General features: G+C 38.8%; 1 protein-coding gene across 1 annotated transcript; it reads left to right on the top strand.

Annotated features, from left to right (window-relative positions):
- Positions 1-1,636: 1,636 nt before the first annotated feature.
- On the top strand, positions 1,637-13,785 carry BTLA (B and T lymphocyte associated). The gene is made up of 7 exons (XM_039364080.1): positions 1,637-1,760; positions 1,884-2,002; positions 5,653-5,967; positions 8,468-8,626; positions 9,130-9,176; positions 10,161-10,450; positions 12,557-13,785. Exons 2-6 carry the CDS (start codon positions 1,933-1,935, stop codon positions 10,446-10,448), a joined length of 879 nt encoding a protein of 292 aa, XP_039220014.1. The 5' UTR covers positions 1,637-1,760; positions 1,884-1,932; the 3' UTR covers positions 10,449-10,450; positions 12,557-13,785.
- The last annotated feature ends 1,837 nt before the right edge of the window (positions 13,786-15,622 follow it).

The raw sequence follows: 15,622 nt of genomic DNA, 5'->3' as shown, positions 1-15,622 counted from the left end.
TTACAAATTGTTTTAATTGATTCCTGTACAAGTGACATTATATTCATGGGCATGGAACCTTTGTTTCAAGGCAGTGAAACAATGTGCTACTGCCTTGTGCTTGATATATCTGTGTCCTCATTTGGCGAATTTCTGACTTGCAGTATTGTACGGCTCCTAGCAACATGTTGGTATAATTAAGGTAAAAGAGCCTGAATGCACAATTATCAGCATGCCAGCATCAGTAGTTTGAAAGACAGTGAAGGTCTGCCATCATGACAAGCAAAGCAACAGCTATTATTTTAGTTTTCTGAAGAGGGGAAAGAGATGTGTGTTTAAGCATGGAACAGCAAAGGTAGAATCACATATCCCATTAATGGCCAGGAAGTAAGTACTGATTGCTGACCACAATCTGAATTCAACTATAGGTCAGAAAGGGTAAGGAACAGCTGGCTGACAGTTCCTTGTGATGTTAGATTTGGAAAGATCTTATTAATAGCATCCTGGTATCTGAATAGATCTTGAAGTAGTCAGTCCAGCCCATGTTTATTTCATATTTGATTTGGCATGCTGAATTCAGATGTTTTGGAAAATAAGTTTAGTTGTCTGGAAAAACCCAACAGAAATATTTTCTAACTGATCACGTCTCATTTTCTTATTATTTTTTTCAATCATGAAACCACAAACTTTGAATACAATGCTCAGAAAAGTTTGCTCGTTCTGTTTGAAAGTCTCCTTTTTGCTTACCATAATCTTGATACAATTCTTCTGAACCTCAACTGTGATTAAAAGATCAGGATTGTCTGTGGACACATATTTCCTTCGTCAATTTTCTCTTTTTCTGTGCAAGTTTCCAAAACTTCCTCTAATATATTAAAGAACATGGACACATATTGATTCTTGAGCAACAGTACAGTTGTAAAATTTTAACTCTTATTAATAGTAGTTAGGTTTGTACCTTCCAAATGTTTCAGGATTGCAGTTCCCAAAACTTCAGAAAGGGTATTGAGAAGACCAAAAGGAACATTATTTAAGAATATTTCATAAGAGATTTGTCTTATTAAATCCTGTTGAACCTTTGTATTTGCTCTCTATGGCCTATAAGGTTCATGCAATATGAACATAATGTGATTTCTAAACCATGGTTTGTAGGTTTTCATATCCATTGTGTTTTGTTTAATAAACCATGATTAAAATAATAATAGGTTTATACAATGTGTGAACCAGGTGGTATGTTAATACATTTTCAAGCAGAATAACAGAATAGCATTAAAAATTAATTTCATCGCCCAATCTGTTTAGGTATTCTATCAAATGTATAAACATTTTCTCTCTTACTAATGTTGGTCAATATTTCTGGATCACCAAACATGCCCAATTCTCACTCGTTTGGTTTTAATGGAGGGTTTGGAAGATCCTAATGTTCCTGCCTTGTTTTTCAGAGCTTCCCTTTTAGCTGCAATTTTGTTGACATTGACCAGCACAATTTATGTTGAACCTACTGAAATGAAGTTTTAACAAATACGATGCATCTGAGCAAAGTATTGCAGCAATTTTTTAAACCATTTTAGCTTTGCATTTTAAAATATCCTTAAACAGTTATCTGAAACTACACTGATACCACTTTGATTTGGGTTTGCTTCCTTTTATTCTGCAGTGGTTCCTCTCACAAGGTGGAAAAGATGCTAAAAGATAACACAAAAGAGTACGGTTGTGTTTGGAAACCAAGAGCAGCAATTCTACTGCAGGAAGATCTGGGCTGAAAAAAAAATCTGCTTTTTGTGAGATAAACCTCTTTTCCACTCCCTCCCTTCTTTCACTTCTCTTGATCTCGCTGTTTGTGAGTACTCAAAGATGATTTAAGAATGTCCAATGGTACAAAAGAAAATATTTCTGTTCCACAGATTCCCTTCCATTTTCACAATGACCTTGAAGTGAGGATAACTCCAGGCCATGTACATAGGCAACTTTGTACTACTGCTTCTCTTGTTGATGCTGATGATGGACAACTCACTGACATACGGTAAGAGACACAACTGAGAACAATCTTCTTCAGAGTAATAGCAATATGTGCATGAATCCTCTTTCTAGATGCTGTGGAAAACTATAGCTCTTTTTAGATGAATATATGAAACAAGATATGAGCTTGGTACTCTTCATCCATATCTTATTAAAGCTCTAATTCTGTAAAACATATTTATGACCAAGTTATTAATTTATGCAGGACAAAAATCAATAGAGGTTTTTCAGTTCTACTCCCTGTGTTTATGTGTTTGAATAGTATAGATACACAATTATATGTATATTTTCTCAAGCTAAGTCCAGCTGATTAGAATGTAGCTTCCTAGCAGGTTTGCGCAGCCTACTTGTTTTAATTTAACTACATACAAGTGCACTTGTATGTAAACACTTGTAAATGTTTAACACATTTTAACATGATAAAAAAAGCAATTTGGAGTTTAATTTATGAAATGTGCAAAAACAGTAAATGTTTATATATTTTTTTCAAAAATGCAAAAATGTGTGTATTGCAGTGTCTGTGTGTATTCATACATGCACATGTATATACTACAAAAATAGAAATGATCAAAGCAAACATGAAATGTATATTATGAAAAACAAGTTTATAGATTTAAGTTTCATATTGCTTTGTGCCCATCAACATTCACTGTGAAAACCACTTGGGGATATTTTGCAGAACCTTAGTTTACACCTTTTTCCAAACATGTGGGAATTTGGAATAGAGTGTCAAAGGGAATGATAGTGCCATCTATGGTGATTTCAACTTGCATTGTTTTTAAAATTTTATTATGGTTGCCTTAATCTTGACTTAGCCTGGAAATCCAAAACTTCTTGAGCAAATTTGGGCATGGTTATAAAACCAGATGGCTGGTCTGGGATGAGATGCAAATTGGAAGCCAAGGAGGATGTAGGTAGAGAATTTTTAATGACAAAATAATAATTATTAGATTTTATCCCACTTTTTAGTATATAATTCAAGGTGGACAACATACCTAATACTCCTTCTTCCTATTCCCCCTGAACAACAACCCTTTGAGGATGATTGGGCTGAGAATGAGTGATTGGCCCAAAACTACCCAGCCTAAGGCAAGACTAGAACTCATAATCTCCTGGTTTCTAGGCCAGCACCTTAACCACTGTACCAAACTGGGTCTTTTGAATTGTTGCTTTATTGGCATAGCAGAGTGCCAGGTTCCAGATATTTTTTTATATCAGCTTCTGTTGCTTTCCATATGGATTTACCCCACCAGTCTGTCTTCACCATCTCCAGATGCACACCCTGCTAACCGCCAGGCAATGTGGACCTCTGGATCTGGTTCTTGGGCAGAGAGTATTCAAAGGTTAATCCACCATGGCTGAGTCTTGTGAGAATCTGAATTCTGATAAAAAAAGTCGACAAATACATTTATCATTTACCATTGTAAGGAACTGTATACAAAAGAGTTCGAGAATTCCTGGCTTTACTTGAATGTTTTGTCTAACTTGATCAAAGGAGTTTTGCTTCCCCTTTAAATGTGGTTCTTTATGGACTGCCACTTCTCCTTTAACTTCTGTTTTTCTTGTCCACGTGAAAAGAACAAAGGTTCTTTCAAATGAGTTGACACACTACATATAACAGACATATCAAACACAAGGCCTGGGGGCCAGATGCAGCCCACAATGTGGTTTCATGTGGCCCACGAAGCCATCCTGGAAACAGTGAGGGAATGGCCCCCGCTGCCTTGGCCCCGACCCAGGCCACCTGGGAGCCAATGTACAATTTTATGGTGGCCATCTATGTTGAAACACATTCAGTCTTAGCTCCACAAGGCCATCTGGAAACAGCAAGGGACTGGCCCCTGCTGCATTGGCCCTGCCCCCTAGGCACATGTTGGGGAGTTGTCACCCTTTGTGAGGAATGAAGAAATGCACTATCGCCTGGAAGTGGCCAGCAAATGGCCCTCATCTACTTCACATATCCGGCTTGATGGGTTCTGGGGGAGGGGTTTCAGCAGGGAGTGGGCGCTCTCCTCACAGCGCCAAGAGCTGAGCCAGGCAGCACAAATTCAAAAAGAATTGTGCCACTGCTCAGCCCCCAGCCTGCCCAGTTTCAGCAGGCAGCAAGGTGCAAAGCTGGCGAGCTTCGTACTGCCTGGCTCAGCCTCTCGGCGCTATGAGGAAAGCACCCGCTGCCTGCCGAAACTTGGCAGGCTGGGGGCTGGGCAGCATTGCGCAGGTAACATTGACTCTCACGTTGCTCATGGCATCCCCTCCCCCAAAGCCAACCAGATATGTGAAATAGGCAAGGGCCATGTGCTGGCCACTTCCAGTCGATAGTGCATTTCTTCATTCCTCATGAAGGGTAACACCTCCCCAGCTGTGTTTCTTGCCTGTTTTTCTCCCTCCCTCATCTTAGATATTTTCCCACCACTCTATTCTTAGGAAGGAAGGAAGGAGGGAGAGAGGGAAGGAAGGAAGGAAGGAGAGAGAGGGTCTGAGGGAAGTCCTGCCTTAGTCCTGCCCTGCTGCCCTTTCACCATCCCCTTGCCCCATCCTCCTGGCGTATCCTGGGGGTCTCCCATCCTATCCTCCCATCCTATTGGATACAAAGCCGGGTCTCGTCCCATGGAGAGGGAGTGGGCCTCCCTCTGACTTTGCCCTCATACCCATCATGAGCAACCTAGCTAAGGAGAGCAAGCACAGCAGCAGCAGCCTTGAGGAGGAGTTAAGTGCAGCTGGGCACCCCCTTGGGGTAGTAGGGCTGGGCTTTGTGCTGCAGGTGCTTGAGGGCCAGGTTGGGCATTTGACCTCTGATGCCCAGGGCTCTGGGAAACCCACGGCACCATCCAGCCCCCCTTGCATGGCCTGAGAGATACAGTGAGACTCTTCCAGTGGACCATGCCTTGGCGCTTGCCCTGGTCCCACCCTTAGATCTGTCCCACTCCTGCCCAGGCCCCCACAAGCACCTTTGATGCGAATAATGTAGAGCTGGCCATGCCCACCCAGTAGGCCACACCCACTCCAGCTACACCCACCCAGTAGGCTGTGCCCACCCTGGCCACACCCAGCCCCCCGAGGACAACTGCAATGCTGATGCGGCCCACAATGAAATTGAGTTTGACACCCCTGACATATAAGGAATTGAAATGGGAAGGGGAGAGCTTACAATATATATTTCAAAGCCCTGAAAAGGGAAGATTATTTTTTTTCTCAGTATTGTGCTACTCATATTTGTCCCTTACTAATATTTAAATGATGGGGCTGTTTGGTTTATCTATCAAGAAGACTGTTCATAAACTTTGAGTCCTTAACGTGATATCCTTTGGACTTCTCACTCCCCTACCTGGCATTCTGTTTCTGACCATTCTATGGTGGTAGCACTTTTTATTGGGAACAAACTAGTAGTCCCAAAGCCAATACCCCAAGACAACTTTGCATAATTCTAAATATCTTTGCTGGCTGCTGAAGTCGTAGGTTTATTATCATTCATGTTCAAAAGCTTACGTGTTCATGACATTTAAATAAGACTTATAAAAAATTAACCTGTGAAAGGGAAAAAAATCCCCCACAAAAAAATTGATAAAAGATATCTGTTACATATTGCGTACATTGCTACTACTGAGATACATAAGTTATGCAAAACATAATTTCCATCTTGCTTTTCTCTCTCAGATTCTGAGCATGATAACTGCACCACCATTACTATTGAAAGAGGTACAAAATACTATAAAAATCTTGGTGACTCAGCCACTCTAGAGTGCCCGGTGACCTACTGCAACAAAAAGCCTGAAATGAATTGGTATATGTGGAACAAGAGCAAAAAGAAGTTCCATATTTTGTATCCTGAAAAAGAATACTGGATAAGTGAAAAGAAATTTGTTTTGAATTTTCAATCAGTTAGTAAAAATGACAGTGGGCAATATCGTTGTGAAGCGATTGTAAGAAAAAATAAACTTACGAGTCACGTTATAGAATTAATTGTTCAAGGTAAGTATTGGGGCAATATTTATCCAATTTATCACTTAAAGCTCTTGAACCACCAATCCTCACACAACTTAGTTCAGCGTAATGCCTTGGGAGTAGGACAAGTTATGAAGTTGGGAAATTGAGAAGAGACAGACACTAAAATATTACCGTAAATGCCGGCGTATAAGACGACTTCTGCGAGCGCTGAAATCGGCGCCAAAGATGGGGGTCATCTTATACGCCGAGTCGTCTTATACGCCGGAAATACTGGTAGTTTCCGGCGTATAAGACGACGTTCTAGGAGTGCGGCCCGGCTATAAAGACGGGAGTCGTCTTATACTCCGGGTCGCCTAATACGGCGGCATATACGGTAATAGCTCATTCAATCTTCTGATATTATCAGCCAATGACTCTTTTTTTGTTATTTTGCTCAAAAAATATCAACATTATCTTCAGTAATGTGATTATCTATATACTATATTGAAAAAAATCTATTTTTTCAAAAATCTATGTTCTCATTCTAAATAAGTGACTAATGTAGTTAACAGATCAAATACTGTAAAGATAATAAATTTAAGCTTAAAATAAAACAAACAAAACTACTCTTCGAACAAGATGTTCAGGGAATAGAAATTTATTCTGTTGAGGATGAGATCACGTTCTGGTTCACAATTTAGGTATAGGCCTAAATATGAATGTCCAGTTTTTGAGATTGCCAAATCTGTATTCACCAGTTAAAAAGTAGTAGATTACTACTGTTCCTTGATATGTTAGTTTTGGCTAATAAATGCTCCAATTATGTAATTTTGAACCCTAATTTGAGTTACCTTTGAAAGATATCTGGAAATTTCAGCTGATCCAGAAGACTTGATTGAGACTAATTATAAAAAACATAAAACCTCATTCAGTCCACTTCCAGGCACAATTTGGAGGGATAACTATAACTTACAAAATCTTGCAGTTTAGGAGCAGACTACTTGAAAAAGTTCATTTTTCCATAGCAGTCTGCATGCGTTTCGTTAAATTATTAGGATTGTCAGAGGATCTTTCTAATACCTGCTCTCATGTTTTGGAACTGCTGGGCAAAGCAGAACAAATTAGTTCCAACTTAGTTGCTGTAATAGTCAAAAATATATTTGCTGAGCTTAATTTAAAGGCTGATTTGTTGTTTTTCATCTTCCAACAATGATGACTACTCTCTGTCTCTGTCTCTCTTTCTCAGTGTGTGTATGTGTGTGTTGTAGCTTCAAGTCAGTATTGACTTCTGGTGACCACTTGAATAAGTCTCTGCAGTTTTCTTGGCAATATTTTGGAAGTTGTCTGCCATTGCCTTCTTCCAGGATTGACAGAGAGTGACCTGCCCAAGATTATCCAATTCTCCTTATGCCTAGGGCCAGACTATTCACAGAATCCTAGTTTCTAGCTTGGTGTTTTAACCACTACAGCAACCTAGTTCTCGTATTCCCAAATGCTTGTGTTATTTAGTAAGAAATATGATGTTTAACAGGGCAATGGTTCACAGGAAAGATAAACTCTCCAATGCTTTATACATCTCAAACAGTCTCCTTGCCAGCTGTGATTAATATGCTGATAATTTCATTTTAAAAGAAAACAAGGATCCAGAAATACATTTTATGGCTGAATGCATCATCCAATTCATCATCAAGCATCTGTTTTGTTCCTAAATTTCAATTCCTTGTGTTCAACCTTCAAATTGCTTCTCTGATTGAACTCAGCATTTCTGTTTTTCCTTTCAAGTCCAAATTTATAGGAACTTGGACATTAAAGTATGACATATTAGTGATAATTGGCCATGTTCGAAGACTATAATGCGCCTTAAAAAGTTACAGTAATAATCGTCATAGCTGTATTCACACAGTACTGAACATTAGAGCCAAGCAAACACATTGCAAATTGCCACAAGACATAAACTTGGGTTTATCTATAGCTGGTGTCCCAAAAGTGCTTTTTCAAAAGGCAACGGGCTTTGTTTTTCCTTGAAAATGTTTCACTTCTCATCCAGTTTGAAGAACTGAAAAAGCTTCTTGGATGAGAAACAAAAAGTCTTCAAGGAAAAACAAAGTCCAGTTGCCTTTTGAAAAAGCACCTTTGAGACAGCCATGATCTGTCTGATTGAGAATCTCCATAGACATATAGTCTGGTATCTTAATATTTCTTTAGTAAAAGCTTAAAAATAATTGTGAAGACTGAATTGGATCAGGGAAATAGAGATCTATTTGGAGACTTGGAGACTTCTTCTCACACAGCAAATAGTGCTGGTAAAGAGGAATACTTATAAAACCCCATCCCCAACACGAAGAAATGTGCTGACACATTTTCTTTCAACCTGCAATTTATTCCTTCAAGTAACTTTTCTGACTTTTTAGATTTATTGATACTATTATATCTATAGTGCCTCCTGGAACCTCTTTGAACTAAGCAGCAACAAATTGCCTTTATTCAAAACTATGCTATTATTGCTTTGAATGTTAATGAAAGTTTACATGCATTGTCTGTATAGATCACAGTAACTCGTCAGTGTTTCTAAATGGTACAAATACTACAGAAGATCAGAAACAACCTAAAAAGAACAAGATGTTGATTATGATTTCATCCCTCGGTACTCTGTTCCTCATTGTTGGCTGCTTTGGATGGCTGTGTTTCACAAAGAGGCATCAAGGTATGTTATAGAGGGCTTTTTTTCTCATAGAACGCCCAGAACGAAGTTCCGGCACCATTTTTTGATGGAACCTTGTAGGGTAGGCAAGGCGGGTTGTATGATGTGTGTGAGTTCCGGCACCATTTTTTTTTTTTTTAGAAAAAAAGCACTGGTTATAGAAATAATTTCATTTTTTCAATTCTCAGTTGGTTCCACAATCAGAGATTTTCCAGTCTCTGCCTTTTGCTTTCAAGTCATCTTTTAATTTCTTTTGTATGCTTTTGGAAGTATTAATTAGGCTACTTAGTTGATGTTTATGAAACTCTTAAGTAAAGGTTGTTTATTTCAAATATTAATGTCTTGTTCTATGAAGAGAAAAGGACATTGGGATTTGAAGTAAAAAAAATTATTTCAGAAACAATTTAGATTTACTTTAAAAGATACTGAGATGCTTTTCTTTATAAGAAAATATATTTATGAACAATTATAGTTATTTTAACAACATGCTGTCTTTTCCTTCTCAGTAAAAAACACACAGAAAGTAAAAAATCCAGAAAGTGGAAATAACAGGGTATGTTTGTTATTAACGTATCTTTATTTTTTTATTCTCATCCTTCCCTATGTGTGCCCTTGCAGATGTAGCTAAACAACACTATCTGTAATAGAGAGTTATCAGCAGGAAAATACACCTCTTGTTCATTTAGTCTTAGAATGCTGATGAATTGGAGCAAAAAAATGAATCACTCACATTGCTACATTTCATTGAATATCATACTTTCCTGTCTCTCTTCCAAATACTTAATATACATAATCATGTTTTTCTTCTTACAATCTTCTCATATCATCCTTTCAGTGTAGGCCAGGTCAGGAAATAGGCTTCAAAAGAAAACATGGATTTTTATTTTATTGTTATAGACTACAGTAACAGACATCAGACAGTGTTTTCCCTTCCCTCCCTCTTATGTGAAAGAGAGTTAAAGTGGTGTTACCTTAAGTTTCTTTTTCACACTGTCTTCACTTTTTGGATTTAATTCATATTTTCATAATTGACATATTCCTTCTCTTATCCCTGTATTTCTTTCTACTTCCCCCAAATATATATAGTGTGAAGATAAAGGCCTTTACTTCCAGACCATTATCATTTGTACAATGATTGATTTTTTTCCATTCATGCACAATTTAAGATGATTCAGCTTTTGAGTAAACAGTTTAGTAATATTATCTTTCTAATGGTTTATACCATGCCATCAGTGCATAGTACATCACACAGAACTGCATAAAAAAGATTTGTGTTACCAGATTGCCTGTAATTTTAACATTAGAAAAACGGAGTGATGGTGGTAGAAGGAAAGAATAAGAGAACTCTCAACAATTTTTTATGTTCATTCATTCCCTTAGTAGGATGTTCAGTTCCATAGAAATTTTGTTCCTAGATTCTTTTTTATGAAGTGTTTAAAATTAACATCAAATTGTTATTGCTCTTTTGTTTGCTGACAATTAACTATGCTTATCTATTATATTCTCTATTTCTTGTTACTGTTACATTTGCTATAAGAACACCCAACACTGCAATGATAGCACATCTCATATCTCAGATGAGGGAGCCATCTCTAATGAAGATTCCATGCCTTACTTGTTTCAAGTTCCCACTGGGAATCAAGACAATTACCAGACGGCATCTAGAACTGATCTAAGTTCCATGAAGTTCAATGAAGGTCTACCACGATATAAAGAGGACCCACTTATTTATGCAACATTAAGCCATGGAGAACTTTTTCAGAGAAGCAAGCCCTCTGAAGAAACACAATTTACAGAATATGCCATCATTAGACTGAAGAACTAAAGGTGGACATTATTCATTCATTAGTATTATTTTATGTTCTCTAGTATGGTTTCGCAAGCTTATCCACAAACACCACTTATACAGACTATTTCTGCTTGGAACATTCTTCTGGAACGAAATAACTATTTATTTTCCAGATAATGCATGTCTAAAATGAATTACATTTTCTATGCCATTGCTCTCTATATTTCTGTGCGGCTATTTGATATATCTCTGTACAACCAGACATTTGCTTATCCCACTAGCTGCCTCAGCAATTGGGATTCCTGTTGTCCCATTTTGGGGCACCCTATCTGACATGTTTGAGACCCTTCTCATAGAATTTTATTGGTGAGTTTTTACAGAGTAGATCTCCAGGTCTTTCTCCAATCCTGTAATCCTTTTCAACAATTGCCCAGGGACAGCAACTATCACAGTCCTTGTAAACCTTGGTGATGACCAATCTAACATGGGATTCTTTTTCTGTTGTCTCATCATGATTAATGAGTTTGTGGATACTCTTAGTCTGGCTTTTCAGTTGAGACCTATCTAGCTTGGGTGGACTCTTCTGATATACTTTTTGATGGTAGACCTTCATCATAGCTTTCAACCTTAACATGACAAGGTGGTACCCATGTGGAGGGGTTTTCTTGTATATAGCAATTCCATGTGTATAGCAATATAGCATTTAGACTTATATACCGCTTCATAGTGCTTTACAGCCACCTCCCTGGCAGTGAGCAGAGTTACCCTGCAATTCTGCATTCTAACCAGTGTGCCCGTCGTTGTAAGGTGGCAGCATTCTGCCTATTACAGATTATATCAAGGCTTCTGTAACTAATTTCATGTGGTTTCCAAACTATTTTGAAAATATCTGGTAAATGTAATTGCTTTCTTCTCTACATTTTACAAAGGATATTAAAAAAATAGATAGGATGATTTCACCAATTTTGGTTCTTCATCCATTCTTTGTTTCATTAGGAATATGGCCCTTCATAGAAAACATTTATTTATTTATTTATTTATGAGACTTATATACCGCTTTAAGTGCAAGCACTCTCTAAGCCAGCGGTTCTCAACCTATGGGTCGCGATCCCATTTGGGGTCGATCGACCTCTTTTGTGGGGTCGCCAAACGCGGCGATCCGCCATTTTGTCGCCTCCGGGGGCGCGCTGCGCCTCCGGGGGGCGGTGCCGCGCACGCGCGCCGCGCGTGGGGGCGGCGGCGCGCCTCTGGGGGCGGCGCCACGCATGCACGCCGCGCGTGGGGCGGCGCCGCGCCTCCAGGGTGGTGCCGCGCATGCGCGCTGCACGTAAGGGGGCGGCGGCGCACATGCGCACCGCGTGTGGGGCCCCGCCCCCATGCTCACCGCGCACTGGGGTGGTGCCGCGCATGCGTGCCACGCGCGGGGGCGCCCCCATGCGCGCCGCGCCGCGCATGCCCATAACGTTTGTGTGACGGGGGTCGCCATCACACAAACGTTGAGAACCGCTGCTCTAAGCGACGTACACCAGTAAACAATGTATATATATATTTACATTGCCCCCAACAATCTGGGTCCTCATTTTACCTACCCCGGAAGGATGGAAGGCTGAGTCAACCTTGAGCCGGTGAGATTTGAACCACTGACCTGCTGAACACAGTCAGCTAAAGTGGCCTGCAGTACTGCACTCTAACTGCTGTGCCACCTCGGCTCATTGGCCTCTCTGATCAAATTAATCCATGACACAATTGATTTCATGAGCAGTTTATTTATTCAGAGGATATAGATGAATAGTTTAACTGTATTCTATAAAATTTAGCAATAGATACTGATTGCTTAAAAACATCAATGAGTTGTCATTCTGAGGAATTAAAACTTGTCTTCTACCATTTTTTACTGCATTTTAAGTTCACTGTGTAATGTTGTGAATTGCTGTGTAATAGTGAATTTTAAGTTCACTAACTGGTGTTGCAGAAGCTATCCTATGTGATCTTCCCCAAATATAATTTATTGAATAATCAGGGATAGGCAAACTATGGCTTAATGTAATATGTATTTCTGGTTATTTGGAGATATTGAGATCAGATGAGATTCTTCATTATAACCCATGTTTTTACTATCTTTTGTTCATTATGTTCTAATATAGTTTCAATGGCTGAAAGGAACCAGTGATGGAGGGCACATGCTTTCTCTGATTACCATCTGCTAAGAACAACTGGAGGAAATGTCTACGTCCAGGCTTTAGGCTTCCAGAGATAAAGTTGGCTATACAATAGCAACCAAGATGCTGGCCTAGATGGATATTTAATCTATTTAATGAGCATTTTTATATCTCTGATGATTAATTAAATCAGTATTTTTATTTTCGAAGTTGATGTTCAAAGCAACTGGCTCCACAAATTCTAGGAAGTGAAAAAGGAACTTAGACTTGGAGTGATACAGTTCTTACTCATAAAACTTACTAATATTGAAGCAGGAAGTGGATGTTAATATTTTAAAAGTGAGTCTGAAAATTAGTAGCACAGATGCCAAGTGCATTACTCCGAAAATATGTTGTCCCTAGTTAATATTTGTCTAATGATAATAAGGTCATCTGATTTATTTTGACAGAAGGATTATAGCCTATCATATGGAAAGCAATCAATATGCCTCCAAAAGTAAAATAAAACGTAAAGGGCACATAGTATCAGTAAGAATGCAGACTAACTGAAAGAACAAGAACAATTGAATGAAATACTCTATTTTTGAACTGAAAAATGTACTACAAAGAAAAACAGGAAACATCATAAAAAGCAGACACACTACAGAGGAAAGTGTGTTGTTCACAGATTAGAGGGGGTTGTGCAGTTTACAAAAGGAAGTGAAACTGCATACAAATGAGTTCAGTTAGAATTGTTGGTAGAAACAACAGCATAGGAATATGCTGCTTGTTTTCATCTGCAGGGGGAAAAACCTAGTCTTTTCGTGTCAAAATTACCTAATAATCAGTTATGACACTATTTATCTTCAGCCAATAAATGTTTGTGTCATCATAATGCTAAACTAGTCTTCCCCAATCTAGCACCCCTAAAAATCATATTTAACTATGTATGTAATAGTAGTAAACATTCCTGAATTACAACTAAAATTCATAGAATTGACATCTGATCCAGATGTTATCTCATTTTTATGTAAGTTCAAGAATCCACTTTAAAGATCTGCCATACTGATGAATATGTATTTTCAAATTACAAGAAAAAATTATTAGTGCTTTTAAATAGTAAGCAGATGGCTTAAAAAGTAACAGTCTTTTTTCACTGGAGAATTTAAAGTAAAATTGTGTTTATCAAATATATTGTGGCTGTCTCTTGATGGAAAATATATTCCCCTCCAGCACTTCACTTTTTGATTTTATGGCTTAGAACCCTCAAGAACTACAGCAAAGTCTTCCGGAAGTTCCCATTGTATATGTTGATTTCACTGAAACCATTTTTATTAATCTTTCTTTCACTTATTTCTCATAATTCATGTGAAGGTTGGCTTCTGCTGCTTATGGAATCTGTCTTTAGCCTGTCTTATCCTAAGCATAAAACTCATCCCCCTAGTTTATGGGACAGTGGTGGCGAACCTATGGCATGGGTGCCAGAGGCGGCACTCGGACCCCTCTCTGTGGGCACACATGCCATTGCCCCAGCCTCACCTCCCCCATGACTCACTCTTCTCCAGCAGCCCCCCTGAAGGAGAGTACCCCTGAGCGTGGCCCACGTGGAGCAGCACAGCCAAGGACATGGCAGCCAGGCAGCGTAGACAAGACTCTACCCTCACACCCCATTGTGCACAGCTGATGCTGCAGGGCGCGGGCAGAAGGCGTGACCGCCATAGCGCTGCTGGGCTGCCTGGGAGATCTGTGGTGGGCCCTGGAGGCGGTGAGTGGCCCTGCAGGCAGGTGGGGCGGGGGAGGTGGAGTGGGGGTGGAGTGGGGGCAGAGCAGGGGCGGGGCCAGTTTTTGGGCACTCGGTCTCTAAAAGGTTCACCATCACTGTTATAGAAGAATTTGAGTTTCATGTTAATCTATCATGATCTTCGGCCCAAAAGAGGAAGCTATCTGAAAAATCCATAAGATGTTACATGAATCTCAAAGCAATGGTAACTATGCTGAAAATGAGCAGGAATGATATATGTTAAGTCACCATGTTTAATGAATACCAAAGAGCTTCTAGTTAATGCACAGTTTTATTAAGTTGATATTATAGTTGTTTTTAGCTCTTCTTTATTATGATGATATCCAAAACAATGACATCTTTCAGGTCAGCAGTTTTAGTATTTGGTTCTTATCCCTCAAGAATTCATCAGTTAATAAAATAAACTGTTATTTAATGCTTCTGTTGTAAATATTTACACTTAGATGTATACCATTTCTTTCTGGAGAATTCTGTGGTAACATTTGATCCATCTCAACTATGTTTTGGGTTTGTTACCAATTTTAATCTGCGAAATATAGTTGAGTGTAAGTATGAATTAAAGTTGAAGTGGATAGCTAGCAAAATATGCAGGTTTGTCTACATTAATCTTATTATAGAAATATTCTGCATTTAATTAATTAAATATTTTTCATTGCTGAAATTATATAATAAGCACATAAAATCAACAAGTGCCTCAGGAAACTGACTATGAGAACACAAAGAGCCTTGATCATCCAGCCAAGTGTCCATCAAATTCACTTTCTTTCTTATGCTACAACCAAGACATGAAGGAGAAACCAACAAGCCAATTAGGAGTATAGCACAATTTCACATGTTCCCTAATAACTGGAAGTGAATGATCTTCTGCTTTAAGTACCAAAGGTACAGTATTTATTTACCCAAAAGAAAGAAGAAAATTTTCTCTACCAAAATAACGACTTGTGAATTTCAGGAAGGGGGCATTTGTCTTATATTTGCAAAACAGAGGCAGATGAATTTAAAGAGAATATAATTATTAAAGAGAGAAACTACTTCTGATTCTCTGTGACTAATGATTTAAGACAATTCCTGTGGAGTCCATAAATAGAAAATCTATTTTATCTTTAGACTCTACATGCTTATCCTTGAGTGCTCTCAAATGGCAAATGTTCTCAACCTCACTATTACTATGCAATCATTCACTCTGTAAACCCAGAAGACTTTTTTTTTCCTGCCCTCTTTCTCTTTTCTTTTCTAAATTTGTCTCCAGGCCTTTCTTGTCTCTTCCTCAT

The sequence above is a fragment of the Crotalus tigris genome, unplaced genomic scaffold (assembly GCF_016545835.1).
Source record: "Crotalus tigris isolate CLP2741 ecotype Arizona unplaced genomic scaffold, ASM1654583v1 scf7180000019648.599848, whole genome shotgun sequence".
Classification (NCBI taxonomy): domain Eukaryota; kingdom Metazoa; phylum Chordata; class Lepidosauria; order Squamata; family Viperidae; genus Crotalus; species Crotalus tigris.
This window is presented reverse-complemented; position numbering and strand designations above follow the sequence as displayed.

Excerpts from the sequence above, each read along its gene's own strand:
- BTLA (XM_039364080.1), top strand. The coding sequence starts at position 1,933 with ATGTACATAGGCAACTTTGTACTACTGCTTCTCTTGTTGATGCTGATG. Across the intron at positions 2,003-5,652 it reads GGACAACTCACTGACATACG|ATTCTGAGCATGATAACTGC; the intron begins GTAAGAGACACA and ends TTTCTCTCTCAG. Across the intron at positions 9,177-10,160 it reads CAGAAAGTGGAAATAACAGG|AACACCCAACACTGCAATGA; the intron begins GTATGTTTGTTA and ends ATTTGCTATAAG.